Consider the following 27619-nt stretch of genomic DNA (forward strand, 5'->3'; position numbering starts at 1 on the left):
AAGATAATCTTCAGAAAGATTACATAAGAGAGTTAATGTCACCAGCAGGATACTTAATACTGTTTGCGCCAAAGAAAGATGAAATTCTATAACTATATGTAAATTATAGATAGTTGAACAGCATTACAGTTAAAAACTGTTACCTGATACTACTGATTGAGGAAGTGCAAGACAGATTAAGAGAAGTAACATGGTTTCCTCTAATTAACATCAAAGATGCCTACCACCAGATATGAATTAAAGAAGGTGATGAATGGAAGACAGCTTTTAGAATATGATACAGACTGTATGAATACAATGTCATGCCATTTGAACTCACAAATACACCAGTAACATTCCAAGCACTAATTAACAATGTACTGAGGGAGTACCTGGATGACTTTATCATTGCATATCTGGATGATGTAGTGATATATATCAAAAAAGACTGAAAGGATCACACTGCAAAGATCAAGAAAGTACTAGAAAAGCTATAAAGATACAATCTATCAGCAAAACTAAAAAAGTGTAAGAAAGAAATTAGATATCTTGGACATATTATGTCAACAGAAGAAATACAGATAGAGCCAGGAAAAATTAATGAGATACTACAGTAACTGATGCCAAAAGAAGTCAGAGAAGTGCAGATGTTCTACAGACTAGTGAACTACTACTAACAATTCATATATGAATTTTTGAAGGAAGCAAAACCACTCATACAGTTATTCAAGAAAGACAAACTATTCAGGTAAATAATGAAGTGCCAACAAGCATTTAAAGTGACAAAAGACAAATTTAGAAAAGAAGAAATGAGAAGGCACTATAATCTGACAAGAAGATGTGTAATTAACACAGATGCATTGAATTGTGTGATAGCAGGAGAACTACAACAACCAGATGAACAAGAAAGACTGAGATTAGTTGCATGCTATACAAGAATGATGATACCAGCTGAACAAAACTACAATATTCATGACAAAGAACTACTAGTAATAGTAGTGTCACTAAAAAAATGAAACATTGAACTGCAAGAAAATCAACATCAAACAGAAATTATCTCAGATTATAATAATCTGTAATACTTTATGACAACAAAAGAGCTTATGAGAAGACAAGCCAGATGGTATACAGATGTACTAGTATACTATAACTTCAAGATAAGACACTGCAAAGACACAGAGAATATCTAGATAAACACACTAAGCTAAAGACCAGATCTGATGAAAAAAGAACAAGATTTAAGAATACTCTTCAAAGAATTGGAAGAAACAAAAAATATGATTCTGGACCAACAGATATTAAAAGTGACAAGAATCATTACAGAAGAATTAAATATTAAAGAAAGAATTAAAGAAGCAATAAGAAAAGATAAATACATGAGAAAGATTAACAAAGAAAATAAAAACTTTAAGAAAGAAAAAGAAATGATACTGTATTATGAATTAATATATGTACTCAAAGAGGTCAGAAAGCAAGTGATGGTACAAGAACATGATACAGTCACTTCAGAACATTTTGGGACCAACAAGACAATGGAAAAGATTATGAGAACTTACTATTAGTCAGAAATGTGGACAGATATTCAATAACATGTCAAAAAATGTAAGACATATGCACAAAGTAAAGCCAACAAAAACTAATCATATGAAAAACTGCAACCAATACCACAACTGTAAGAATCATAAAAATATATAGCAATAGACTTCATCATGAAACTTCCAAACTCAAAGAACATGAAAGAAAAGAAGTATGACTTAATATTAGTGGTTACTGACAGATTGACAAAATACAGATACTTCATACTATTTAGAGAGATAATAACAGCATCAGACACAGCAATAATAGTACTATGAAATATACTTGCCAACTATAGAATGCCAGAAGAGATAATTACAGATTAAGACACTAGATTTATAAGTAAATTCTGGATGATGTTAATAGCACAACTAGAAATTGAACAAAGAATATCAACAGTCTACCATCCACAAACAGATAGATAAACAGAATAATTGAACCAAATCTTGAAGCAATATCTGTAAGAATATATTAACTATCAACAGAATAATTAGATTATGCTACTGCCTATAGCATAATTAGCTTACAACAGAGCAAAGAACACCATCATGGAGATGATATCATTCTACATGAACTACAGCAGAGAACTGGAAATACAAAAACAATCAAGAATTACATGACAAAAAGGTCAAGAAGCAGAACTTACAGCAACATAACTATAAGAACTGTAAAATCAGATGAGACTAAATATCAAATTCCTGAATAAGAGGATGAAGCACTATTACAACAAAAGATGCCAGAAGGCACCAATCTTGAAAGAGAGGAAAAAAGTATTTCTAATTTGACAAAATATCAAAACCAAAAGATCTAGTGAAAAACTTGATTTCAAAAAATTGGAACTATACAAAATCATGAGATGGATCAGAAAGGTTAACTACAAACTCCAACTATCTAAAAAGATGAGAATACATCCAGTATTTCATGTCTCATTATTGACAAAAGCACCATTATACACTAAAGAAATGCTTATGAAGATTAATAAAGAACAGAAATACAAAGTCAAACAAATACTGAATCATCAGAAGATCAGTAGAAAACTTCACTATCTAGTGAAATGAAAAGAGTATAATATCTCAGAAAACATCTGAAAACCAACAGAAAATCCCAGAAATATCCAGATGATTATTGTAATATTTCATTAACAACACTCTTACTCAGCAGAGCATTAATAAATAAATCAGAGACAACTGAAAGAGAATCTGAGAAAGAAGAATTATCTAATAAAGCAAGCAGACTCTGAATCTCTGTCTGTTCAGCCACTCTTTTCTGCTTCTCCTTCTTAAGATATTCCAAATCCTCTATAAACTTTGACTTGGACTCAAGAAATTTGTCAGCCCAGTCACAAAGCAGCTTTTTCTGTTTTTGAAGATGAAGAAGATAAGAGAGAGTTTCTTGCTTGACATGCTCAAGCTTGTTCTGAGCCTCAAATAATTTCTGTCAATTAGCAGCAGAAGGACCATTATTGTGAATGCAATGGCAACTAGTATGAACACATTTACTACATCAAGAAGAATAACTTGATTTGAAGCAAGTTTTATTCAATAAAGAGCATCAAGAGCAAGAAGAAAGCATCACAAATCCAGATTGCTTAATGGCAAAAAGAACATTATTCTTGTAAATGTTAGAAGCAGATGACATGGTGAAAGAAAATCATAAGAACACTCACTAAGAAGAAAGACAAGAGAAAACTGAAAACTCAAGAAAGAGAAAACACTTTTTTATACTATAAAAAGCAACAGGCAGAGTGGTTAGAAACAATACACTATAAAAGAAGACAATGATGTTATAAATCCTGCAGTATAACAACAGAATCATTAAATAACACCTGACAAGGCACAATTACAGATCATCACAAAAGAACTCTAAGATAAGAATCATGTGACCAGCAATAGAACTGATAAGCTGACCAATTACACCAAGTATGATAGAATTGATTGGAGGACATAGCAGATATATTACAATAGAACAGATAGAACAGCTTAGTGGAACTATCACCAGAGAAGCATCATGTATATAAGAATACTTATTACCAGAGATCTGATAGACTTGTTCATTGTGATCAATCTTCTTACTTATCTACTAGATATCTTTGAATTAGATACTTTCATATCTTGATTACTTTCCATACTACTGAAGTCCTGTAATACTGTATGACTGTACCTGATTCTGCTACTCTTGAGAAGGCCCCATAGTCTTGCTCTAACTCTGTTACACCTGCACAGAAACTCTTTGTCATTAGAGCAAGACTGCCAGCTCAACCAGAGCACCATTGGACTATTGATTACTACTTCAATCTGTTATTGCTTACTGTAATACCTCTTGATCCCTAAAGATTCAAGAGTGTCACATGAATATATACCATGCACACTCTCAAGACTTCTGAAGAAGACAGCCTGATATTCTAGCCACTATTGAAAATGTCAACTTGATATGATTTCTTTGTGACAAAATTGTGATTTTTATTCAGAGATGTGTAAATTGATCAAGCACTTCATAAAATAGATTTTTGAATTAAGCTGGAATTAATATTGTGTGTGTAATGTTCACAGTAACCTGTAATGCTGTCCAGATTGGAAAGCAGAGGACAGAAAATTCAAACTTCTTATGCAAAATTATTCTTGTTCTCTGATTGGTTCATTTGATTCACCAGTGTGCTGGTCAATTCAATTAGACTTAGCACACTTTTGGATTCACCATTACTTGAACTATGTTTCTTCTTATTGCTGTAGTCACCAACATCAGTACTGCTGCCAATACTTCTAACTTCTCTATTCTTTTCAACCTTCTGACCTTTAACCTTCTCATCATTAATTCTTATACTCATTGTCTTCATCATATTTTCTTCATTCTTATCAGGTCTTGTATCTGTAGGCACCCACCTGATTAAATACTCATTGAATTGTTTAAATATTTGCTGTTTGATTTATCAGTTGTATATCTCATGTTGCTCAAGTTTGGCTTAAAGCCTTCAAAAACTAGATGATGTGTTTGTTTTTTGTTATAAATTTTACAGTTTACTTCTTTGTCATCTGAGGTGTTGCATCCCCAACAGGCAGTAAATTGCCAAGATCTTTCAAGAATAAGTTGCTGATCCCATCCCTCAAATATAAGAAAAGGGGTATGGGTAATAATATCTCTGATCTGAACAGGCACTTTGTCACAAAACATATAAAAAGAAGCAACTTCTCCCATTTAAACAATCATAATCACTTACAGCTTATTTTCCATCAGCAGATTCAACATTTTGATGTACTTCTGAGACAACAAATTGATTTGTGAACCAGTATCAATCAACACTATTAATTCTTGTTGATTTATAGTGACTAGCACATATAATGAACACATTCTATATACTGTTTTGGATTTTGATATCATGGGCTTTGATGAAAGTTGACCAGAATTGATCTTTAGCTCAGGCTGAACTGGTTTGAAGACTTCAATCTTTGCATGGCTTTTGCTAGTACTGTTATTCCAATCTCATCTGAAGAATGCTTAATAAAGCTTTGGTGATATATCTATAAGCTTCTTGACTGACACTTTAATCTTTCCATTGAGAATTTAACCCATTAATTCATTAACATCTGTTGAATCACAGATCTGAGAGAATAAATAATCTGTTGCAGAATATCTTAGTCTTTGTTTCTTTACAGTCTTGTTCTGAATTTCAGGCTTCTTCTGATTGATCAGTTCAATGTCTTCCATGATATCATTATCAAGACTAGCTTGATTATCCTGGTAGGTAATAAATTGTCCAGTACACTGAGTATAGAGTGTTGCAATCTTAGCTTTTTGACTGTTCTTAGCTTCTCTAACAGTTTCAACATTGACTGATATTCTTTTTTCCAGTGGTTCATATTTCTTATCTGAATCAGACTTTTCATCAGATATTAGATATGCAAGTTGTCCTGCTTGAATCTTTATACTGGTTGAATTTGCTGGAGGTGTCTCTTCTTGCTGATTGGTCTTCTTTTTAGAGCTTGTTGACTCCAGAATCATCTATTTATTCTCTTCCATAGACTGTATAATATACATGTTCAGTATTCCAGATTTAGAAGTGATAACTTGATAGTTTTGATCAGAAGAACCCATGTATAAGTTTTCTTCATCATTAATATGACAGAACCTATTATTCACATCAGATTGGTATTCATAACACTAAGATTGATGGTGTCCAGATTTTCCACAGTAAAAGCATGAGAGATGTGTCAAATTTCCTCCAGTTCAAGCTTCTTCTTGGCCACTAGAATGATAGCTTGTCATTAGCAAACCATTTTAAGCCATATAAGAATTAACTAATTGTGGTTGGGTGTTCTCTTGTACTGTTGCAGAATTAGTAGTCACATTTGTTGTATAATTTGGTATGGGTTTTGAAGGCTCTTCTCTCTGCAGCATATAGTACTGATTGGAATTTCCTTGTATCTGATTTGACTGTACTCTCATAACTAATGTCAAATTTGTAAACCTGTTGGTCATCTTTTTAATTACAGCTTCAATATTGGTGCTCTCAGGGCTCTTGGCTTTGAATTTTGATTCAGATTCTTCAGTCTTTGCAGAACTAGCTGTTTTCTTTGAAGTCTCAACTGTAGAGAGTTTGTTAGCTAATTAATATTACTTATCAAGTTTCTTCATTTTCTTCTGCTTCATTTTATCTTTTTTAAAGACCTTCTTATTCTCTTCATACTGGTCCATCAAATCCATGATTACTTGAACAACCTTTCTAAAATCAATGACATATTGTCTGAAAGATTAAGCTTTGCTTTGTCAATAATCTTATTCCAGAGCTTCTTGGACAGCCTCTGAAGGAACCAAGACATCTTAGTGAATTTATCAAGCCTTCTATTGGCTTGTACTGTACTGGTGATAGTAGTATATTCTTGAACATAGGTACAAATGTTGCTATCCCAAGCATGTGGTTTCTTTGTAATTGCTTGAAGATAATTCTGATGGTGAATCTTGTAAGTAATATTCTGATTATGAAATTCATAAATAATCTCTTTAGAGAATACTTCCAAATTATCTTTCTTGTAGTCTTCTAAGGTCTTTATCCATTCTCCAATCCATGTAACACAGTATCTAGCCAACTGTTTGATAATGTTCTTAGGGTCAATTACCTCATGATCCTTGCACATTTGATAAAATCTTTCAATAAACAAGGTAGCATCTCTGCTGTCAAACCAAGGTGCATTTGCTGTACCAGGGGAAGGGATAGAAATGTGGAAGTGAACCACAATTCTTCTGTTCTCATCCTGTAACATAGTTGCATATGATCCTGTAGTATCTTCAACCATAGTTGATTCTGATTCTGATTTCTTGATTTCTTGATCTTTAGTCATGTTATACAGTATGTTCTGTTGTTTCTCAATGATTCAATATCTTTCCAGAAAACCTATTTATCAGGCAAGCTTTTGTGAAAATCGTACGTGTGGATCAGCGTGACAATGAATCTATAGGAGGAATTGTATGTAGAAAAGGGTATGTGAGGTAAAAGGTCTGGTATTGGCAGCTATGTATGACTTGTAGACAAGATTGCCACTGGCTCCCAACAAGAGGTTTGTGCAGTGGCAGCCTTTTATGTGTGCTCGCGAGCACGTGACTTAGTGCCTTGTGAGGACACATGTACTCCCAACAGCTTGCAAGCTGAGGCCCTGGACTCTTGCAGGTGTTGTTTGTCTGTATAAAGGGTTCACGGGCAAATTCTTACAGCTTTAGATAAGAGTCATTTAAATCTAAGCTTCTTAACCTTATTTCTAAACAAAACTCTGATTAGTACTATATTTCTAGTTCATAAGATCTTATCTTGAAATAGTGTATTGCTTTATGTGTCTCAGAATTTCTTTTTCTTCCTTGACAGCCATCAAATCACTGCATCATCATCTTCAGGTCTCAGCTTGGTCACCAAATAAAGCAGGGTATGATGGAATGCCTCATCAAGATAGATGAGTTAGTTGATGTGGTGAGAGCACAAGAAAGGTGAAAAATCACAACATAGTAAGAATAGTAATGGCCAAGTAGTAAGAACAGAGAAGCATGCCTTAACAGATGCCTAAGCTCATAAGAAATAATAGTAGTAAAGAGCTCATACTAATACAGGCAGCTCTAATAAGAAACAGTAGCAAGCTTTATGAACAAGAGATCTTTATATTCTCTCACTAATAACTGAACTAATAATAAAGAACAAGTAAGTAGAAAGATGTAAAGATGCACACAGGTGTTAAGTGAGATGCAGGAGCTATGGGCAGTTTATATAACTCAGAGATAGTAGCTGGGGGGGGGGTTTTGTGCCTTGGACCGGAACAACCTTTGTCCTAATACGGTACTGGAATCCCCACTACACCAGCACAAGATGATTCAAGATGTTTGCATAAGATGGAAATTCATTTATAAGAATGTGTTCATGCCTTGTTATTTTGACAAGCTGTAGACTCATGAATCTAGAACTCATCATCAAAATATGAAAGACTTCACTTATTAGATCATGACTGGAAGCAGATAAAGTATATGATTGAATTGTTGCAGTTATTCAGTCAATTTATCAAGATACTGTTCAAAACAACAGACCCAACAATTTATCTAGTATAAATAATCTACAATCATCTTTTCCAGCATTTAGAAAGAGAGAAGAACAAGATCCAATAGTTGATAACAAGAGAGAATATTGAAAAAGCTATCAAAGCTGCCAGCTTGAAATTCCAGAAATACTATAGTGATACTAAGCATTTAAAGGGTGAGCTACTAGCTGTAGCTGCTGCTCTCCATCCATCATGCTGCATGAGAGTATATGATTCAGAGAATTAGACCAGTAATGAGTGTAAAATATACTAACAACATATTTTGAGGTTTTACAAAAAGCATTATGAGAAATATAAACAGCCAAGAGAAGTAATACTTAATGTAAATAATGTATGTTTATTATAAGTATTATTCTGATTTTCTCTCTGCTAACTTCTCTAGAATATTAAGCAAATGATTTTTGAGAGACTTTATTAAAGACAAGCAAATTTTCAAAATAAAATGCAGCAATATTTAAATGATGAGAATTTGACATCATCTCAAGCTCCAATTCTGGAGCAGTAGAGAATGCTAGAGCCTCATTTTTTAACTGTTGCTCAGATGGCAAGAGATATTCTAGCTGTATCTTTAACAGAGATTAAGGTAGAATGGGTTTTCAATGTTGCTTGAAATACATGTCATTATTAATAATTATAACTTCATGCATCTACAATCAAGAAGATCATGCTACTTAAACATGGAGACAAGATGCATATGCTGGATAAAGCACTTATATTGCATGAGAAGTTGGTCAAGAAAGTCATTCAAGATAATCAAGATGATCAAGATACTTCAGAGATTGTACAGAAAGAGATTGCAAGCTTGCTAAATTCACTACTTAATTCAGACAAGAAACAGAAAATTTATCAATGTTATCAATAGATAAACTCAAGTAGCTAAAGTCTAATAGCTTGCAATATAATTCAATTATGCAAAGAGTGTTACCAAATTTTGTTACTTTTCCAAAGTTGAATAAATTAATAAAATTATGTTAGAACTGTTATCAAATTTTATTATCTTTCTAAAAGTATTTGCAAATGTGTCTGTTGATACTAGATCATCAGTAATTAAGCTCTTATTAAAGATAGTAAGTAGAGTATTATTATCTGGCTGAATCTTGAAATTGCAAACCAGTTCTTGAATCACAAGTTGAATCACATAAGCAAGACAGAGTATTGTTCTACTGTCTGCATTTCAATTAGTTGTCTTATTCAACTGCTGCAATGCTGTCCTTAACTAATATATAAGATGTGCTTGCATGATATTATTGTTTGATGCATTGTTACTTGAAATTGCAAGAAGATTGCTTTCAAGCCTCTATACTACTAATAATTATTGAAGAATCTCTGTCATATTTTTGCCAGTATAAGCACTCTCTAAACTTTCAAAATTCAGTAAATGCTCACAGTACTTTCAATTCTTTATAATGTAATAACCATTAATTGTCATAAAGACAAGATTATTGAGACTTGTTTAATTATTTACTGCCAGAGATATCTTGATTATTGAGTTATAGTTAAACAGAAGATTTTAGAATAGCTGATTGTATATATTATTTATGATCTGATATAATATTTCTTGTGTGGGTATCTGTAATGCCATTACAGGGTTGAGCATGGTTATTAATGTGTAGAATGCTGGATTCTTGATAGCATGAAATGAGAGATTCAAGAATATTAATGTTTGCACAACCTGCTGGAGAAAATTAGCTCAATTGTATTTAGAAACAGACAGATCTGAATCTGTTCAAGAATACTTCAGAAACTGTTGCTAAGACACCAGAATCATTACTAAAATTTATTGCATTTGAGAAATTAGAATCCATGACCTATTATCATGTTAATCAGAGTGTTACTCTGTCTGTCACCAGTTTTTATACAATCTTTACTGATTAAATACTTCTTCAGATCACTTGTACTATTTCAAGAAAAGCTTGAATAACTAAGAAAGATTTGATAATGCTTGCAAATCATCTCTAAAGTGCTCTTAGAATGCTCTGCCATCTGATTAAATTTTGGCTAAAAATCAGAATGGCATTACTTTATCTTCCAGTTGGGGTCACTACAGTTCTTATTCTTAATCAACTGAGCAGCTTCAGTAGTTAACCATCAAATAACAAATAACTTATAATGCTGCTTCTTTCACAATACAAATTGTTTTTTTCCATATTAAATTATAGTTAATTCTGAAGAAATTTCTGTAGATTTTGCTTGTTTACTAACTTCAGTCATTTAATTAGATTTTTTTTTTTCATAATCAAATTAATGTTTCTCTGAGTTCTGTCTTAGTCAAAAAAATAACAAAATTTGGTAACAGTCCAAGTAAAATTTGACAATCTTCAGCTAGTGAGACTTATTCTACTCTGCATAGTAACTAACTACAAAATCATCATTATCTACAAAATGGAATATTCTTTTTCAGAAAAATAAAACATTTTGCTAATTTAATAGCACTCTATTTTCAAATTAATATAAAAAAAAAACTAAAAATCTAACTTTCTTCTCTAGATATTAATAATTTAATTATTATTCTCCTTACTATTTTTCTTATTATTCTTATCAGAGAACATTACAATCTCAAAATCATCTTTCTCTATCTTCTCTGGAGTAGGTAAACTGTTGTTATCTTTAATCAGATTCTGTAATTAGCTCAGAAATTCCCTCATCTTCTCCTCAATCCTCTTTCTTGACACACTAACTACAGCAAGATAATTATAATCATGGTTCATAATCTTGATCTCAAGCTTGACTATCATTTGTTGGAACTGGGCCTGCTTACATGCAGCAATAGAATGCTGCAGCTGACTTGTTTTAGCCTAAATATATCAGAACTGTTACCAAATTTCATTACTTTTAAATTCTATTTTCTTGTTCTGCTAAACTTTATTCTCAGTTTCTGTAGTCTTTTCTTAGCAATACTTCTTCTCCTGTTCCCTCTTCTTTTGCTAAGATATTATGAGCTGGTGCTTATAGTACTTCTTGAACTTGCTCTTGACAAATTACTTAGTTATCAACTATTCAATAACTTTATTTTTAATTGTCTTGCAATTCTTCTTACTGCTATTCTGTCTGCAATGAATGTCAATATAATTTAATGCAAACTACTAAGAGTGCATATCACTTATATTTGACTTGAATTCTCTTCAGTATTATAATATATCTTGTAATCTGTTTCTTCTGTCTTGAATATATCTTTTTCATAATCTTTCAAGACCTGGTGATGCTTCTGTACTACATGAATCTTCTCTCTTATTGAATATTGTTTTGGCCCCATCTTCATAATTATATATGATAAGTTAAATTGGAGACACTGTATGATAGAATTATAGAGTATATTGATCAACTACTTGTATAGAATAGTTACTATTGTAGTGGGGATTCCAGTATCATATTATAACAAAGATTGTTCCGGTCTGAGGCGCAAAACCCCCCCCAGCTACTATCTCTGAGCTATATAAATCACCCATAGCCCCTGCATCTCACTCAATACTTTCGTGCACCTTTGTACTTTTCTACACACTCATTCTTTATTGCTAGTTTGGTTATTAGTTAGAGAATATGAAGATCTCTTGTTCATGAAGCTTGCCACTGTTTCTCATTAGAGCTGCCTGTGTTAGTACAGGCTCTTTAGTACTATTATTCCTTATGAGCTTAGGTGTCCATTAAGGCATGCTTCTCTGTTCTTACTACTTGGCCATTACCATTCTTACTATATTGTGATTTTTCATCCTTCTTGCACTCTCACCATCTCAACCAACTTGTCTACTTTGACAAGGCATTTCATCATACCCCACTTCATTTGGTGACCAAGCTGAGACCTGAAGATGATGATGCAGTAATTTGATGGCTGCCAAGAAAGAAAAACAAATTCTGAGACACATGAAGCAATACACTATTTCAAGGTAAGATCTTGTGAACTAGAAATACAGTACTAATCAGGTTTTTGTTTAGGAATAAGATTAGGGAGCTTAGATATGAATGGCTCTTATCTAAAGCTTGCCTGATAAATAGGTTTTTTGGAAAGATATTGAATCATTGAGAAACAACAGAACATACTGTGTGACATGACCAAAGATCAAGAAATCAAGAAATCAGGATCAGAATCAACTATGGTTGAAGATACTACAGAATTGTATGTGACTATGTCACAAGATGAGAACAGGAGAATTGTGGTTCACTTCCACATTTCTATGCCTTCCCCTGGCACAGCAAATGCACCTTGGTTTGATGGCAGAGATGCTATCTTGTTTATTGAAAGATTTTATCAAATGTGCAAGAATCATGGGGTAATTGACTCTAAGAACATTATCAAACAGTTGGCTAGGTACTGTGTTACATGGATTAAAGAATGGATGAAGACCTTAGAAGGCTACAAGAAAGGTAATTGAGAAGTATTCTCTAAAGAAATTATTCATAAATTTCATGATCAGAACATTACTTACAAGATTCACTGTCAGAATTATCTTTGAGTAATTACAAAGAAACTGTGTGCTTGGGATAGCAACATTTGCACCTATGTTCAAGAATACACTACTATCACCAGTACAGTACAAGCCAATGGAAGGCTTGATGAATTCACTAAGGTGTCTTGATTTCTTCAGGGGCTGCCTGAGAAGCTCCAGAATAAGATTATTGACAAGGCAAAGCTCAATCTTTCAAACAATATGTCATCTATTGATTTTAGGAAGATTGTTCAAGTGACCATGGATTTGATTGACCAGTATGTAGGGAATAAGAAGGTCTTTAAAGAAGATGAAATGAAGCAGAAGGAAATGGAAAAGCTTGGTGAGTCATATCAATTAGCTAACAAACTCCCTACAGTTGAGGCTCTAAAGAGAACAGCTAGTTCTGTGAAGACTGAAGAATCTGAATCAAAATTCAAAGCCAAGAGTTCTGAGAGCACCAATATTAAAGCTGCAATTGAAAAGATGACCAACAAGTTTACAAATTTAGTATTGGCCATAAGAGTACAGTCAAATCAGATACAAGGAAATTCCAATCAGTACTATATGCTGCAGAGAGAAGGGCCTCCAAAACCCATACCAAATTATACAACAAATGTGACTACTAATTTTGCAACTGTACAAGAGAACACCCAACCACAATTAGTCAATTCTTATGTGGCTCAAAATGGTTCACCAATGACAAGCTATCATTCTAGTGGCCAAGAAGGAGCTTGAACTGGAGAAATTTCAATATATTCCTCATGCTTTTACTGTGGAAAACCTGAACACCATCAATCTCAGTATTATGAATACCAATCCAATGTGAATAACAGGTTCTGTCATATTGATGATGAAGGGAACTTGTGCATGGATTCCCCTGGTCAAAACTATCAAGTTGTCACTCCTAAACCTGGAATACCAAACATGTATATTGTACAGTCTATAAGAGAGGATGAATGGACAATTCCAAAGTCAACAAGCCCTAAAAAGAAGACCAATCAGCAAGAAGAGACACCTCCAGCAAATTCAACCAGTGTAAAGGTTCAAGCAGAATGACTTGCATATCTAATATCTGATGGAGAATCTGATTCAGATAAGAAATATGAACCACTAGAAGAAAGAACATCAGTCAATGTTAGAACTGTTAGAGAAGCTAAGAACAGTTAAAAAGCTAAGATTGTAACACCCCATACTCAGCATACTGGATAATTTATTACCTACCAGAATAATCAAGCTAGTGTCAATAATGATATCATGGAAGATGTTGAACCAATCAATCAGAAGAAGCCTGAAATTCAGAACAAGACCATGAAGAAACAAAGATCAAGATATTCTGCAACAGATCATTTATCCTCTCAGATCCACAATTCAACAGATGCCAATGAATTAATGGGTTGAATTCTCAATGGGAAGGTCAAAGTGTCAGTCAAGAAGCTTATAGGTGTATCACCAAAGCTTCATCAAGCATTCTTCAGATCAGGTTGGAATAACAGTACTAGCAAAAGCCATGCAAAGATTGGAGTCTCCAAACCAGTTCAGCCTGAGCTAAAGATCAATTCCAGTCAACTTACATTAAAGCTTATGGTAACAAAATCCAAAACAGCATATGGAATGCATTCATTATATGCACCAGTCACTATAAACCAACAAGAATTAATGATGTTGATCAATACTGGTTCAGAAATCAATTTGTTGTCTCAGAAGTACACTAAAATGTTGAATCTGCCAATGGAAAATAAGCTGTGAGTGACCATGGTTGTTCAAACAGGAGAAGTTACTTCTTTTTATGTGTTTTGTGACAAAGTGCCTGTTCAGATCAGAGATATTATTACCTATACCTCTTTTCTTATATTCAAGGAAGGGGATCAGCAACTTATTCTTGAAAGATCTTGACAATTTGCTGTCTGTTGAGGATGCAACACCTCAGATGACAGAGGAGTGAACTGTGAAATTTATAACAAGAAATGAACATATTGCCTAGTTTTTAAAGGCTTTAAGCCAAGCTCCAGCAACATGAGATATGCAACTGATAAATTAAACAGCAATCATTTAAACAATTCAACAGGTATTTAATCAGGTAGATGCCTGTGGATACAAGGCCTGATGAGGATGAAGAAAATGCAACAAAGACAATGGGTATAAGAATTAATAATGAGAAGGTTGAAGATCAGGAGGTTGAAAAGAATAGAGAAGTCAGAAGCATTGGTAGCAGTACCAGCATTAGTGACTACAGCAATAAGAAGAAACATAGTTCCAGCAATGGTGAATTCAAAAGCACACTAAGCCTAATTAGATTGACCAGCACACTGGTGAATCAAATGAATCAATCAGAGAACAAGGATAATTTTGCATTGGGAGTTCAGATTTTCCATCCTTCACTTCCCAATCCAGACAGCATTACAGCTCACTGCAAACATTACACACATGATATTAATTCCAGCTTAATTCAAAAACCTATTTTACAAAGTGCTCAATCAATTTACACATCTCTGAACAAAAATCATGATTTTGTCACAAAGAAATCATGTCAAGTTAACATTTTCAATAGTGGCTGGGACATCAGGCCACCTTCTTCAGAAGTCTGGAGAGTGTGCACTGCTTATAAGCAGAAAGCTGATAAGATAAGATCATTAGCACCTGGAAAATCTGATGGAAGCAAACCAGAAGGCCTAGATAATTGAGTGGATGTTTGTTTGAATAAGTATTACCCTGAGGAGAAACACATTGTGTTTAATTATAAATTTGATGACCATATTAGGCCTAGAATGACACCTTTTCCTGTTGGAGAACAGCTAACAAATGAGAGAATTGAGAAGCTCAAAATTGGATTTGAACTAACAAGTTGGGAGAAGAAATTTTTCATATCAGTTCTTTATAAATGTGAAGGGGTGTTGGCATGGTCATTTAAAGATTTATATGACATTCATCCTGAATGCTTGCCTCTGCAGGTTATTAAGACAAAGTCTTATGAAGCTTGACAGACTAAGACTTACTAAATTCCTCATGCTCTACATGATAAGCTAATTAAAATCATTCAGGACAGGTTAGAAGCTAAAACATTGGAGTCTTGCCATGATTCATATACCAACCCCTATTTTCTGGTTGCAAAGAAACAGAAAGGCAAATATTGTTTAGTTGATGCAGCACATATGTACAACAAAGTTACTATTTGAGATGCTTTTATTTCTTTTAATGTTGACAAATATGCTGAAGACTTTGGTGGACTTGTTATGACTAGTCTATGTGACTTGTTCTCTGGATATGATAATTTTCTATTAGCTGAAGAGAGCAGAGATATGACAGCCATTGCAACCCCTATTGGGCTCTTTTGCCATACAACTTTAGTTCAAGGGGCAACAAATTTGCCAGCTCAAGCCCAATACAGAATAATGAAGATTATATGAGAAGTTTTTCCAGAGATTGCTCAAGCCTTTATAGATGATCTTGAAGTAAAGAGATTGCATGTTAAAGATGAAACTGAAGTTCTTTCAGAAATAAGAAGATTTGTTTATGATCATCTGCAGAACCTGAACTATGTTCTATAGCTTGTTAAAATCTCTGGAGCTAGAATCTCTAGCACCAAATCTTAATTCTGCATGTCTGAAGTTAATGTCATTGGATGGATCTGTAACTATAATGGACAACAACCTGAGGAAACTAAGATAGCTAAAATTGCAAATTGACCTACTCTTACAAGCATTACAGAATTATGAGAATTTCTAGGGCTTGCTGGATATTTCTGAATACTTATAGAGCATTACAGTTGGATAACCAAATCTTTACATTATCTGCTTTGACAAAACATTATATGATTATGGACTGAAGAGCAAAATGATATCTTTATGCTTTTAAAGAAAAAGTTATGTTCACTCTCTATCATTCTTTCAATCAATTATGGACAAGATCCTTTGCTTATCACTGTGGCTGTTGATGCCAGTGAATTAGAATGAGGAGAATGCATTATTTAGAAGCAATAAGAGGCTCAACATCCCACACAATACAAATCTAGAGTATGGAATGATTCAGAGAAAACATATGATGCTGGCAAACAAGAATGCAGAGCTGTTTTGAAAGTTTTGAAGAAATTCTGACACCATATCTATAGAGTACTCTTTACCTTGGAAATTGATGCAAAAACTCTTGTCACCCAACTTAATAGAACTGCTACAGATGTTCCAGAAGCTTTGGTTACTAATTGGATAGCTTGAATACATCTCTTTAACTTTACTGTTAAACATGTTCCTGGAACAAAACACACAGCTGCTGACAGACTGTCTCACTGAGAACTAGATACTAGGGAACAACCTGAATCTGAAGAAGACAAAGATCTGTTTGCCTTTATGAATTCTATAAGAGTTTTAGCTGGCTGAGCTCTCAATAGTGAAGACCTTAGGATACTAGACTCCACATATTCAGAAGAATTGGAGAAAATTGCACAATATCTAACCACTCTATTAAAACTATTGGGCATGGAAGGAAAGGAGTATGTGAGATTCTGAAAGAAAGCAATTAAATATGTGGTGGAGGCCAATCAACTATTTAGATGAGTGGGATCTGGTGTGTCTCTAAGATATGTCATGGACAACAAAGAATAATGTGAACAAATTTTACACATGATGCACAACAAATTTGACCATAAAGAGCAAGAGAAAACATACTCTACCTTACAAGCTTGATACTGGTGGTCAGAGATGTATAAAGATATGTCTGCTTATGTGAAGCACTGTTCTCAATGTCAATAAAGAGATTTATAAAGATTAAGTGAAGAGCTTCATTCTACCTGAGCTTCTATCTGTTGGGAGAAAGTTAAGATAAATATCAAACACATGCCTTCCTGTTGAGGACAAAATTATTTGGTTGTTGCAAGATATGACTTCACTGGATGGATGAAAGCTAGAGTATTAAAGAAGGCAACAGCTGAAGCTGTGACCAAATTTCTTTATAAGAATATCATCTGTCAATGGGGCCTGCCTGCCAAATTTGTTATGGATGGAGGACCAGAGAATAAGAATGTTGTGAAGATCTTACTGAAGAAATTTAACATCAAACACATTGTTATTTCACCCTATAATTCTTCTGCAAATGGTATGGTGGAAGTTGATCATAAGTCTTTGACTGATGAATTAGCTAAAGCTACCAATGGTACTAGAAGAAATTGAATTAAATATCTTCCTGCAATTCTGATGGCAGATTAAATGACAACTAAGACTAGTACTGGTATCTTCTCCTATAGATTGCTAATAGGCCAGGAGGCAGTTCTTCCAGTTGAACTCAAGATTTCTACTTGACAAACAATTTCATGACAAAATGTCTGAATGACTGAAGACCTTCTTCTGATGCATGCACACCAAATCAAACAATAAGATGAGAATGTTCTGAAAGCAGCACATTATCAGCTTCAAATGCACACTAAGAATAAGAAATACTTTAATGATACCCATAATATTCAGATTAACTCTCTTCAATCCAGAGACCTTGTCTTGCTTTACAATATCAAAGAAGAACAAAATATGTCTAGAAACAACATTCTGCACTTTCAATGACTAGAACTCTATAGGGTTAAGTTCACCAATCAAGAACTAGATTTCTATCATCTTGAAGAGTTAGATGGCACTGAAATCAAAGAATCTATTGCAGGAAGCAGATTAAAGAAGTATCTTATAAGATCTGGAATGGAGCAGCTCAGTGATAGCTCAGCAGATTCAGATGAAGAGATGGAGAATGTTCCTCAAAAATATGCCACAAGAAGCCAGCCTAATATTCTCTCTAGCAGTTTCTTGGATGTTAGCTTCTTAAATAGGGGGGATGACCAAGGTCAGAGTGAGAGCAAAAATAAAAATAACCAAGGAGAAATGGAGCAAACACAATTACCAACTGTTATACCAGATGAGTGGAGCTTTGCTGTTGTTATATCTCTACAAGATGTTTAATTTGTTGTGTTTTGTTTGCAAAAGTGAAGTTTTTGCTTGCTCTTTTGGGAGGTTTCTTTTATTTGTCTGCAAAGTGAAGTTTTTCCTTGCTTATTTAGGAAGTTTCTCTTTCTTTGTTATTTGCAGAAGCCTTCACTTTTTCTGAATTTTTCAGAAGATATTTAAAGACTGATTTTTCTTCCCTGAAGCTTCTACTGTCTTTTACATTCAAGCTTGATTCTTTTTACAGATTCAACATTTTCAACACTTCTTCTTGCCTTCTATTTTGTTATTCTGATATTTACAATTCTTTTTGGATCACCAATATTCTTTAAAATGGCTGGATGAAGCAACTTGCCTCCTCTAGCCCCTGCACTCAAAAACCAAGGCCTGGTTATTACCAGAGACAGTGGAGTCAACCTGGATGACCATTTCTTCAATAACCTAACAGCAGCTATGGAATACATTAATAATCAAGCTCCACACCATTGCTACAGCCTACAGATCAAGCTAATGAATACACTGATGCAAGTGACTGACATAATTACTAACTTAGTGGCCCATTTCTATTGATATGTTGAAAGATCCAGAGCTTGACAACACATTACACATGCCAATTTCAAAGCCAATTTCCATGATGCTTGAAAGATTACCCTGGATGTCAAACAACATCATATTGATATGCAAAAGATCAAGGATAGACTTGTTGCTACATGAAGTATTAACAGAATTGATGCCATATGGTCAAAAGTGGAGAGCCTGTAGGCAGTATAAAAGCTTCACCATATTCTAAATGTCTACAAGAATTGGAATAAGTTTACCAATAATATTAACAGTACAGTGCTCTGAAGACTAGATGCTACAGGGGCTGGACATCACCAGAGCTTAGCTATATTGTCAGGTGATTATACTACAGCCAATAAAGAAGTTGACCACATATGCAAACTTTCTTCAAGAAATGCCCTACATCAACAGGGCCTTATCATTGGTAATTACAGTCTTCTACAGCTGTTGACTCTTCCACAGTCATCTAGCTCCCAACATTCAATTCAGAATATCACTAGAAGTCCTCCCACTGCAAGCAGCTTCTGAGATCTACTGGAAGAACTACAGTCTTCAAGATCATCAAGAGACATTTCAATAAGTGGAATGTCTATGCCACATAGCCACAACATGTCAGGAGCCTCTATACATAGCACAATGTCAATTAGATCACATGGATTTGAAACTGGCCAATCACAGCCATCATTTGGATTCACCAGTACACTGGCCAATTCATCCAGCCAATCAGAAGCTTCAAAGCACTACAGTGAAAGAATTACAGCCATGTCAGCACACCAAACTCTCCAAGACTTAGACAATAATGACAAGTCCATTATTTCTCTCAAAAGTGATGAAGAGATACCTCAACATGAGTGTGAAAAATCTGTCATAGCAGTACACTCTGGTACTTGCTATTGCCATGGATTTGAACAGCAACTCCTGCAAAAAATAAAGAGTATTAAAATACATTCAGAATTAGAGCTTATTCACATCCTGAAGCAATTAGGAAAGGCATTTAGTAATAAAAAAGCTGATATCTACCTATGCTATGACCATGCAAAACTAATAGCTTCAAAACTTGGGTTGCAGACTTGCACACTTAATAGAGAGGAGCTTCTCAACTGTTTGGCTCACATCCATAGAAATTGTTGCAATATTAGCTCAGTTAAGACCAATAACAGCATCTACCTCTGGTTCTGTTTAGCAAATAGACCAGCTAGAGCTGAAGATGCTTTAGGCATTTACAAATTCAAACATCAGTTAATTATTTCTCTGGTCACAAACATGAGAATGTTCAACTTTAACTAATACATGCAGATTACTGGAGTTAACAAGTTCACCACCAGCAATCTTCAGAAGAAATGGGAGACCACTGGATCTATCATTATTCTCCAGCTAATGCACTGGTGGAACAATAAGTTACAAGACACCATCACTACAGTACTCACTCAGGTCAATGGTAAATACAATATATACTACCATCATCAGCAAATGATGGGAGATTGTGACAATTACAGATGATTGAGAACAATATATTACAGTATCAGCCAATAACTCATGTGCCAGGACCCTGCATACTATCTATAGTATGTGCTGACAATATCTGACCATGCTTGGAAATTAATCTCCTATCTATATTATGCCAAGTATGCTAAGCCAGGAGATAAAACTGGATTTCACCATATCAATATCAATATTCTAGATGCTATTACTACTGGAAGGGGCATTAACATGATACAAGAATTCTTGATCTTAACAGCAGAAGAGTCCAGCAACTGCACAGAAATCTTGCCAGAAATGCATAATCATCTAGAGAATTGGTGAGAACTAGTCAAAGAACAAGACTTATTCACCAATGACTATATTCACCACATTAAGAATACAATGTATACCAAAGACAACAAAAGAAAATTTGATATTAGATGGACCAACATTATTTGCAAACCTGGGAATGTCCAAATTACAAGCTCTCTGCTGCCCCATGGAGCTCACAGTTCATGCAAAAAGATCCAGTGTACTATGCTACTCTGGTATGTGGCAATCTAGAAGGACCATGAACATCTTGAAGTTAATGAAGCTGGCATCTGGTTACAGCTCTCTACTGCATATAGAGATCTAGTTTCAGGGCCATCATCACCTTCTGGTCATTTAAACCATTATACATCAGTTCCATATCAATTCCCTACTGCTATTCAATTGCAAGGCTTAGGAGCTATATCAGATGCCTTGGTAGACCAAATTAGGTAGGACAACTCTATAGTGATTGAGAAGCTTGATACCCTCTTTGGACCAGAAGAGAAGAAGACTCAGAACTTCATTAATAACTGGCACCTAAAGATCATGTGAATTGCTTTAAATGTCATTGTCAAGACATACCAAATTGAAAAGAAAGCTTTTGGTAACAAATTCTATTGGCATTGTGTGCACAATAATATTGATCCAGTGTCAGTTCAGCCTTCTCCTTCTTCTGAGAACTTGAGTCACTCTCTTTATTCTTATTTCCTATCTCTTTTCTTACCAGATTGTTACTAATTCTTAGCCTCTTATTTTCTTTACTAAATTGCCTTTGTTTTGTTTCATATGTTGCCTGTTGTCAGGGGATGCCAATATTGAAAGCCAGGAGAAAATGTAGTGGAAATTCTGGTATCATATTAGAACAAAGATTGTTCTGGTCTGAGGCACAAAACCTTCTCCAGCTACTATCTCTGAGCTATATAAACCACTCATAGCCCCTGCATCTTACTCAATATCTTCATGCATCTTTGTACTTTTCTACACACTCATTCTTTATTGCTAGTTTGGTTATTAGTTAGAGAATATGAAGATCTCTTGTTCATGAAGCTTGCTACTGTTTCTCATTAGAGCTGCCTGTGTTAGTACAGGCTCTTTAGTACTATTATTTCTTATGAGCTTAGGCATCCATTAAGGCATGCTTCTCTGTTCTTACTACTTGGCCATTACCATTCTTACTATGTTGTGATTTTTCATCCTTCTTGCACTCTCACCATCTCAACCAACTCACCTCCTTTGACAAGGCATCCCATTGTACCCCACTTCACTATACATATTATTTATATTCTACAGACATATTGCTATAAACAAGCTTCACATGTTGTTACTATGCTGGCTACAGAATAATGAGAATATGAAGTGTATTAATCTAGTACTTGTATAGAATGATTACTATATATATTGTTTATATTCTATAGACATATTACTATAAGCAAGCTCAATACATTGTTGCTATGCTGACTGCAGAATAATAATATAAAATCAGTCTTTCTTCTCTTCTTTTTTTCTTTCTCTTCTTCTTCTTTTTCTTCAGAGCTACTGTTGATAATTCTTTCTCTCTCTCTGATTATTTGTTATCCTGCAACCTCTCTGTACAAGAACCTGTGCTGCAACAAAATAAGTTGTGTGAAGAGATAAGTGCTTGCAGAATACTGCTCTGGCATATATTATTTACTGATAAGATGTTAGTTTTTCCTGTACACATTCATTTTATACAGCTGGAGAGAAGTAGCACAAGACTGTATTAAAAGAATGAGCTTTGAAGAAGAGCAATTGACATAAAGTTAATAAAGATATTAATGTGACCAATTTTAATCAGGAGAATCTCTGTCTCTGCTACTTTGTTCATAATTAGAAGTCTGGCACTCATATATCAAAAAGTAATGATTTTTGATAATGGTCTTGATGCTAATTAATAAAATAAATGCTATTAAGAAGATCTATCACTTCCAGAGCTCTACAGAACTAATTCTTCTAGTAGCTTCATTTCAGTAATTGATTCAGAAAATTACTTTGTTCTATTATCAAGAATATGAATATCACTAGTAATATTCTGTTATTAAGTTACTTCAGAAAACTGCTGAAGCAATCTTGTGCACTCTATTTAAGTGTAAGTCACTATTAACAATAGCATGAATAATTATACTGAGTAATATAGACTCTGTTATGACAATAGTGCACTGTAAGCACATTACAGTCAATACTAATGGCATGAAGCTTGTTCTTAGCATCAGTGTCATGACCAGGTTAAATTATTTTAATCTAATTAATGCATCTGATTATTCTACTTCTGCTGCTTCTGCTTCTGCCACTATTATTTACTGTCTGCATTCTGCCTCTGCTCTGCTAACTACTGCTACTGCTTCATCATTACTGCTACTATCTATCATTATCTCTCTGTCTTCTTCTGATACCAACAGGATCTCTGTCTATCAAATAGCAGGTATTAGGGCCTCTGTCCAGTTCACAAAGCCAGTTCTGGAGAAGCAGAAGAAGAAAGAGAAGAAGAAGAAGAAGAAGAAGAAGAAAAAGAAGAGAGAGAAGAAGAAGAAGAGAGAGAAGAAGAAAGAGAAAGAGAATTATAATAATAACAAGAATAATAATGATGACAAGAATAATAATAATAATAATGATAATAAACTTGTTATTTAGACAGTTTCTAGTTGTTTCCTGGCTTTAGTCATTACTTAGTTTTAATACTTAGTTTTTTTCTTTTACAATTAAATTGATTTTTCTAAGAGTTTCATCTTCATCAAAAAAGTAACAAAATTTGATAATGATTTCACACAAAATTTGACCAGTTTGACTCTTGACACAATAGGGCCAGGAAATCTGGTCCCATTCTGGTCTCACTATAAATCTGGCCAGAATGGGAAATAAGAGCCTATCTTCTCTGCTGGAATAGAACATGGGACATAAGTTTCTATTTGAGAATAGGACTGGAAAATAATTTATGAAATAGAGATAGTAATAGAATCTCAAGCTCTTGAGTGGAATGGGACATGAGACTGAGATTTCATATTTGGAATTCTGGCTGTTTCTAAATTTGAGACTGGAATGAGCTTCAATGGGAAATGGTATCCTGTCCCAGTTCTGAATACCAGCCTAGCTTGTTTAAGTTCTTGTATATGCTTGCCAGATGCTGAAAAACTTTATCTGCTGTAGTGAATCTTTCTAGGTAGTTAATTCACATTCAGAGAGTAAGATGCTTTGCAGTATTCTCTGTTGTTTGGCTCTCAATATAGATAATCTTGCTATTCTTATTAGCAAAGTAATCATTATTAATTTGTAACTTGTTTTTTATTTAGAAGATCTAATGCTTAAACACAGAGTTCTTTCTATTAGAGAGAGAATCAGAATCAGTTATCTTGCTGCTTTTCTTTCCATTAATGCTCTCAATACTACTGGCTTGAAACTACATTATCAGATTAAGAACTATCTGCTGAAGATTCTTCTTTTCCAGTATATTGACATTAATCTGTATATTTAATTTCTGAACATGTTTCTGCAATTTATTTCTCTCAGTTCACAGTTGCTGTGAGGATTGTATGTGTGGATCAGCATGACAATAAATCTATAAAAGAAATTGTATGTAAAAAAGAGTACACAAGATAAAAAGTCTAGTATTGGCAACTATATATAACTTGTAGACAAGATTGCCACTGGCTCTTAATAAGAGATTTGTGCAGTGGTGGTCTTTTATGTGTGCTTGTGAGCACATAATCTAGTATCTCATGAGAACACATATACTTCCAACAGCTTACAAGCTGAGATTCTAGACTCTTATAGGTGTTGTTCATTCATGTAAGGGGTTCACAAGTGAATCCTTACAGTTGCTGCATGTTGAATCTTCTACTATTTATAGACTGTAATATCTCTATATATATATAGTCAGTATTCTTCTCCAGGGTGTGGAGAAAGTCTTTCTTCAAGCTTACTGTTGCAGAGTCTATATTTTCTGATCTCTATATCATGAACTTTCAGCCTGATCTTCAGATCTTTTTATCAGAGCTTGAGCTTATTATTTAGATATGCTTCTGTTTGTTTGTTTATTCATCTGTTTGTTTGTTTAATTATTTGTTGAAAAATTTAACTGTAAATCTTCAAAGAGTCAAAGATGTTGTAGGTCTTAGTATTATATTAGAAGCTCAGCTAGGTGCTGTAGAAAGAGAATCTCTGTTGCCAACTAGATAGCTATAATAACAAAATACTAAGACAGGCTCTAGAAAAGAGGTTCAGAGCAAGAGTTTGCTATATATATATAATAGACTTCTATATTGAATAAACATTGATCTCTTTAGTGAATTTTCTGTCTAGAGTTTAGAGCTTCACCCTGGAACAACCTTCTACCAGTCTGTTATCTTAGTTCACAGGGTTGCAGTCCTTACAAATACAGAAATTACAGAAGATTCTGAATTCTCTGTATATATGTAAATACAGTAACATAAGACAAAAAAATCTATAATAAACTAACTAGGAGCATGTTAGATCTGTTGCTAAATATATAAAGAAATAACTTCTCTGTACAAGTAAGATTTGTCAAGACAGAATCTTAGCAGTTAGAGTAGAAAATTAACAAATAAAATCTATTAATAAAGAGCAGCAGAATTTATATCTTAAGTAATTTAGCTTTAAGACAGAAACTACTATAAGTTTATTATAATAATTTATTTGCAGATTATTTTAATATAATAAAGATATTTATCTTACTTCAGCAAAAATACAAATAGTATTTAATAAGATATTATATTCAGATCTATATACATAAATATCAAATCTGTTAACAAGAGAAGACTTCAATATATAAACTATATAAGCTACTTACTTTATTATCAACATTCAGTAATCTCTGATATTTAATATTTATAAACTTTATAACAAATCTTTCTTTAATTAAAGAAAAGAGAAATTCATATGATACAGTTCTAGTTATCATAAATTAATTTACAAAACTTGCACATTTTCTTGTATGTAGAAAGAAAATTAACACACTAAAGATAGTAAATTTCTTGCTGAGAAAGATGTTTAAGAACTTCAGATTTTTAAATAATATTATCTCAGATCAGAAATCTATCTTCACAAGCAAATATTAGTTAGAGCTATGTTTTCACATGAAAGTTAGATAGAAACTTAGTATAGTATTTTATCTACAAACAAACAGTCAAACAGAGATACTGAACAAGATCTTAAAGAAATATCTTCATACTTATTATAATTATAGACAAGATAATTAGAAGAAGTAGCTTGTGTACACAGAGTTTGTATACAACAGATCAGAACACTTCACAACACACATATCTCTATTTAAAGTAATGTATGGCTTTGAATCTAGAAAACTAGACAAGATCTAGAAGATGACTGATAATGCACAGACAACACTTAATAAGAGACTGAGAATAATCTTTATATTAAGAGATAATCTGATAGAATATTTGACAAAAGCAAAGAAGAATTAAGTACAGTTCTATAATCAGAAATATTAAAATAAGATGTATGCATCTGGTGACAAAGTAATGTTATTATCAAAGAATCTACAGATAATATATCTCTTGAGCTCATGACAGGGTCCATCTTGTTTGCTTCAGGTTTATATTAGCGGAATATCTCTGAGGAATCTTTGTCAGTTACTTTACTGTTGTGGAGCTTTCTTCAGTTCTGTATTACTTTTCTCCAGTTCGCTAATACTTTCCATGGTTTTAAAGCATTGTAAGGGAGATGGCAGTCTGGGCAGACTGGGGTCATCATCACCCGCTCCCAACACACAAGACACCCCACAGTAGGTGCTCTCTAAGTCACTGGGTGTGTTTCTAGAATTCTTGATGGCATGCTGGTAAAGATTCCCAAAATTCAATTGCTACTCCAGAAATATTTTCTTGCCGGGTGTTGTTTGATCTACAATTTCATATGTTTTGCAAAGCAAGTGAGCAGCCAATAAAGAATCCTGGATCCTCTCTCAATTCATTCATCAATACACATCCCATCTTCCGTTGCCAATTCACTAGAAGTTTACTTGAATAGAGGTTGTCTCATGGTGCCTACAAACGGTAAACATGTTTTGTAGTGACATGATTGCCGGCAGCATCCTTAAACTCCACTGTTAAATGCTCAGGTTCCTTCGGATCGGTTCCGCCAACGTGCCAGGATTGTCCGCTTTGGGAGATTAGCAGATAGTTCGGGGCATATTTCATTTTCAAGACATACCTAGGCGTGCATTTCACTTTCGCAGAATCAACACCCCTTGAATCAAGCTGCGCGCTAAATTTGGTGATGGCATCTTCAGCTGAATCGCTTCGAGCACGTTGATTCGTGAAACTGATTTTGGACTTCTCAACGGGCATCGTGAACAAGTGCAGAGGGCGGAATATGCGACTAGTTTTTTAAGCAGGCTGAGATAGACAAAATTGTTTAACCATCATTTGCAAAGGGGAAGGCTGGGCTTATGTCTCTTTCTAAATGATCTGGCTGGCTTTGACCGTCAGATCAATGGGTCTTCCTCACATGAAGCGTGACGGACGGCAGGGATTTCGAGGCCAAGGCACAAAGGACAGGGCATGTCAAACCATCCGGGGAAGTCGCGATCGCCTTCCCTGTGTAGGTGCATCATCTCAATGGTTGGCGGCCTGTATCTCTCTGCAAGATACCGAATTTGTTGCGGCGCTCATGCATCTCTTTGCCTGGTGTTGGAACTATCTGCTTGATGAAAAATAGGAATGATCTTCTAGTTGATCTCTATCTTGATGTTCATGTCTAATAAAATCTCTATGCTAGCATCCAAAAATAACATGTAGGCAAAAAGAACAAGATCAAGCTGAGGCTAAACCTAAAAGGG

General features: G+C 34.2%; 8 protein-coding genes across 8 annotated transcripts; 3 read left to right on the forward strand and 5 right to left on the reverse strand.

The window, feature by feature from the left end:
• Positions 1-2473: 2473 nt before the first annotated feature.
• Positions 2474-3192, reverse strand: CIMG_13655 (uncharacterized protein; the record flags this gene model as incomplete). The annotated part of the gene is made up of 3 exons (XM_001243522.2): positions 2474-2508; positions 2709-2988; positions 3130-3192. 3 exons carry the CDS (start codon positions 3190-3192, stop codon positions 2474-2476), a joined length of 378 nt encoding a protein of 125 aa, XP_001243523.2.
• A 964-nt stretch (positions 3193-4156) lies between these two features.
• CIMG_13656 (uncharacterized protein) lies at positions 4157-4378 on the reverse strand (the record flags this gene model as incomplete). Its single annotated transcript, XM_004446216.1, has 1 exon — positions 4157-4378. One exon carries the CDS (start codon positions 4376-4378, stop codon positions 4157-4159), a length of 222 nt encoding a protein of 73 aa, XP_004446273.1.
• Positions 4379-4568: 190 nt separating this feature from the next.
• On the reverse strand, positions 4569-5550 carry CIMG_13657 (uncharacterized protein; the record flags this gene model as incomplete). The annotated part of the gene is made up of 2 exons (XM_004446217.1): positions 4569-4624; positions 5118-5550. 2 exons carry the CDS (start codon positions 5548-5550, stop codon positions 4569-4571), a joined length of 489 nt encoding a protein of 162 aa, XP_004446274.1.
• Positions 5551-5826: 276 nt separating this feature from the next.
• On the reverse strand, positions 5827-6887 carry CIMG_13658 (uncharacterized protein; the record flags this gene model as incomplete). The annotated part of the gene is made up of 2 exons (XM_001243523.2): positions 5827-6134; positions 6410-6887. 2 exons carry the CDS (start codon positions 6885-6887, stop codon positions 5827-5829), a joined length of 786 nt encoding a protein of 261 aa, XP_001243524.2.
• A 3734-nt stretch (positions 6888-10621) lies between these two features.
• On the reverse strand, positions 10622-11376 carry CIMG_13659 (uncharacterized protein; the record flags this gene model as incomplete). Its single annotated transcript, XM_004446219.1, has 4 exons — positions 10622-10741; positions 10802-10918; positions 11022-11047; positions 11235-11376. The coding sequence occupies 4 exons, from the start codon at positions 11374-11376 to the stop codon at positions 10622-10624; spliced, it is 405 nt and encodes a 134-aa protein (XP_004446276.1).
• Positions 11377-12166: 790 nt separating this feature from the next.
• On the forward strand, positions 12167-13282 carry CIMG_13660 (uncharacterized protein; the record flags this gene model as incomplete). The annotated part of the gene is made up of 2 exons (XM_001243524.2): positions 12167-12388; positions 12704-13282. The coding sequence occupies 2 exons, from the start codon at positions 12167-12169 to the stop codon at positions 13280-13282; spliced, it is 801 nt and encodes a 266-aa protein (XP_001243525.2).
• Positions 13283-14628: 1346 nt separating this feature from the next.
• CIMG_13661 (uncharacterized protein) lies at positions 14629-15228 on the forward strand (the record flags this gene model as incomplete). The annotated part of the gene is made up of 1 exon (XM_001243525.1): positions 14629-15228. The coding sequence occupies one exon, from the start codon at positions 14629-14631 to the stop codon at positions 15226-15228; it is 600 nt and encodes a 199-aa protein (XP_001243526.1).
• Positions 15229-22922: 7694 nt separating this feature from the next.
• On the forward strand, positions 22923-23442 carry CIMG_13662 (uncharacterized protein; the record flags this gene model as incomplete). The annotated part of the gene is made up of 2 exons (XM_001243528.1): positions 22923-22939; positions 23019-23442. The coding sequence occupies 2 exons, from the start codon at positions 22923-22925 to the stop codon at positions 23440-23442; spliced, it is 441 nt and encodes a 146-aa protein (XP_001243529.1).
• Positions 23443-27619: the final 4177 nt, after the last annotated feature.

Source organism: Coccidioides immitis (genome assembly GCF_000149335.2).
Source record: "Coccidioides immitis RS genomic scaffold supercont3.6, whole genome shotgun sequence".
Classification (NCBI taxonomy): Eukaryota; Fungi; Ascomycota; class Eurotiomycetes; order Onygenales; family Onygenaceae; genus Coccidioides; species Coccidioides immitis.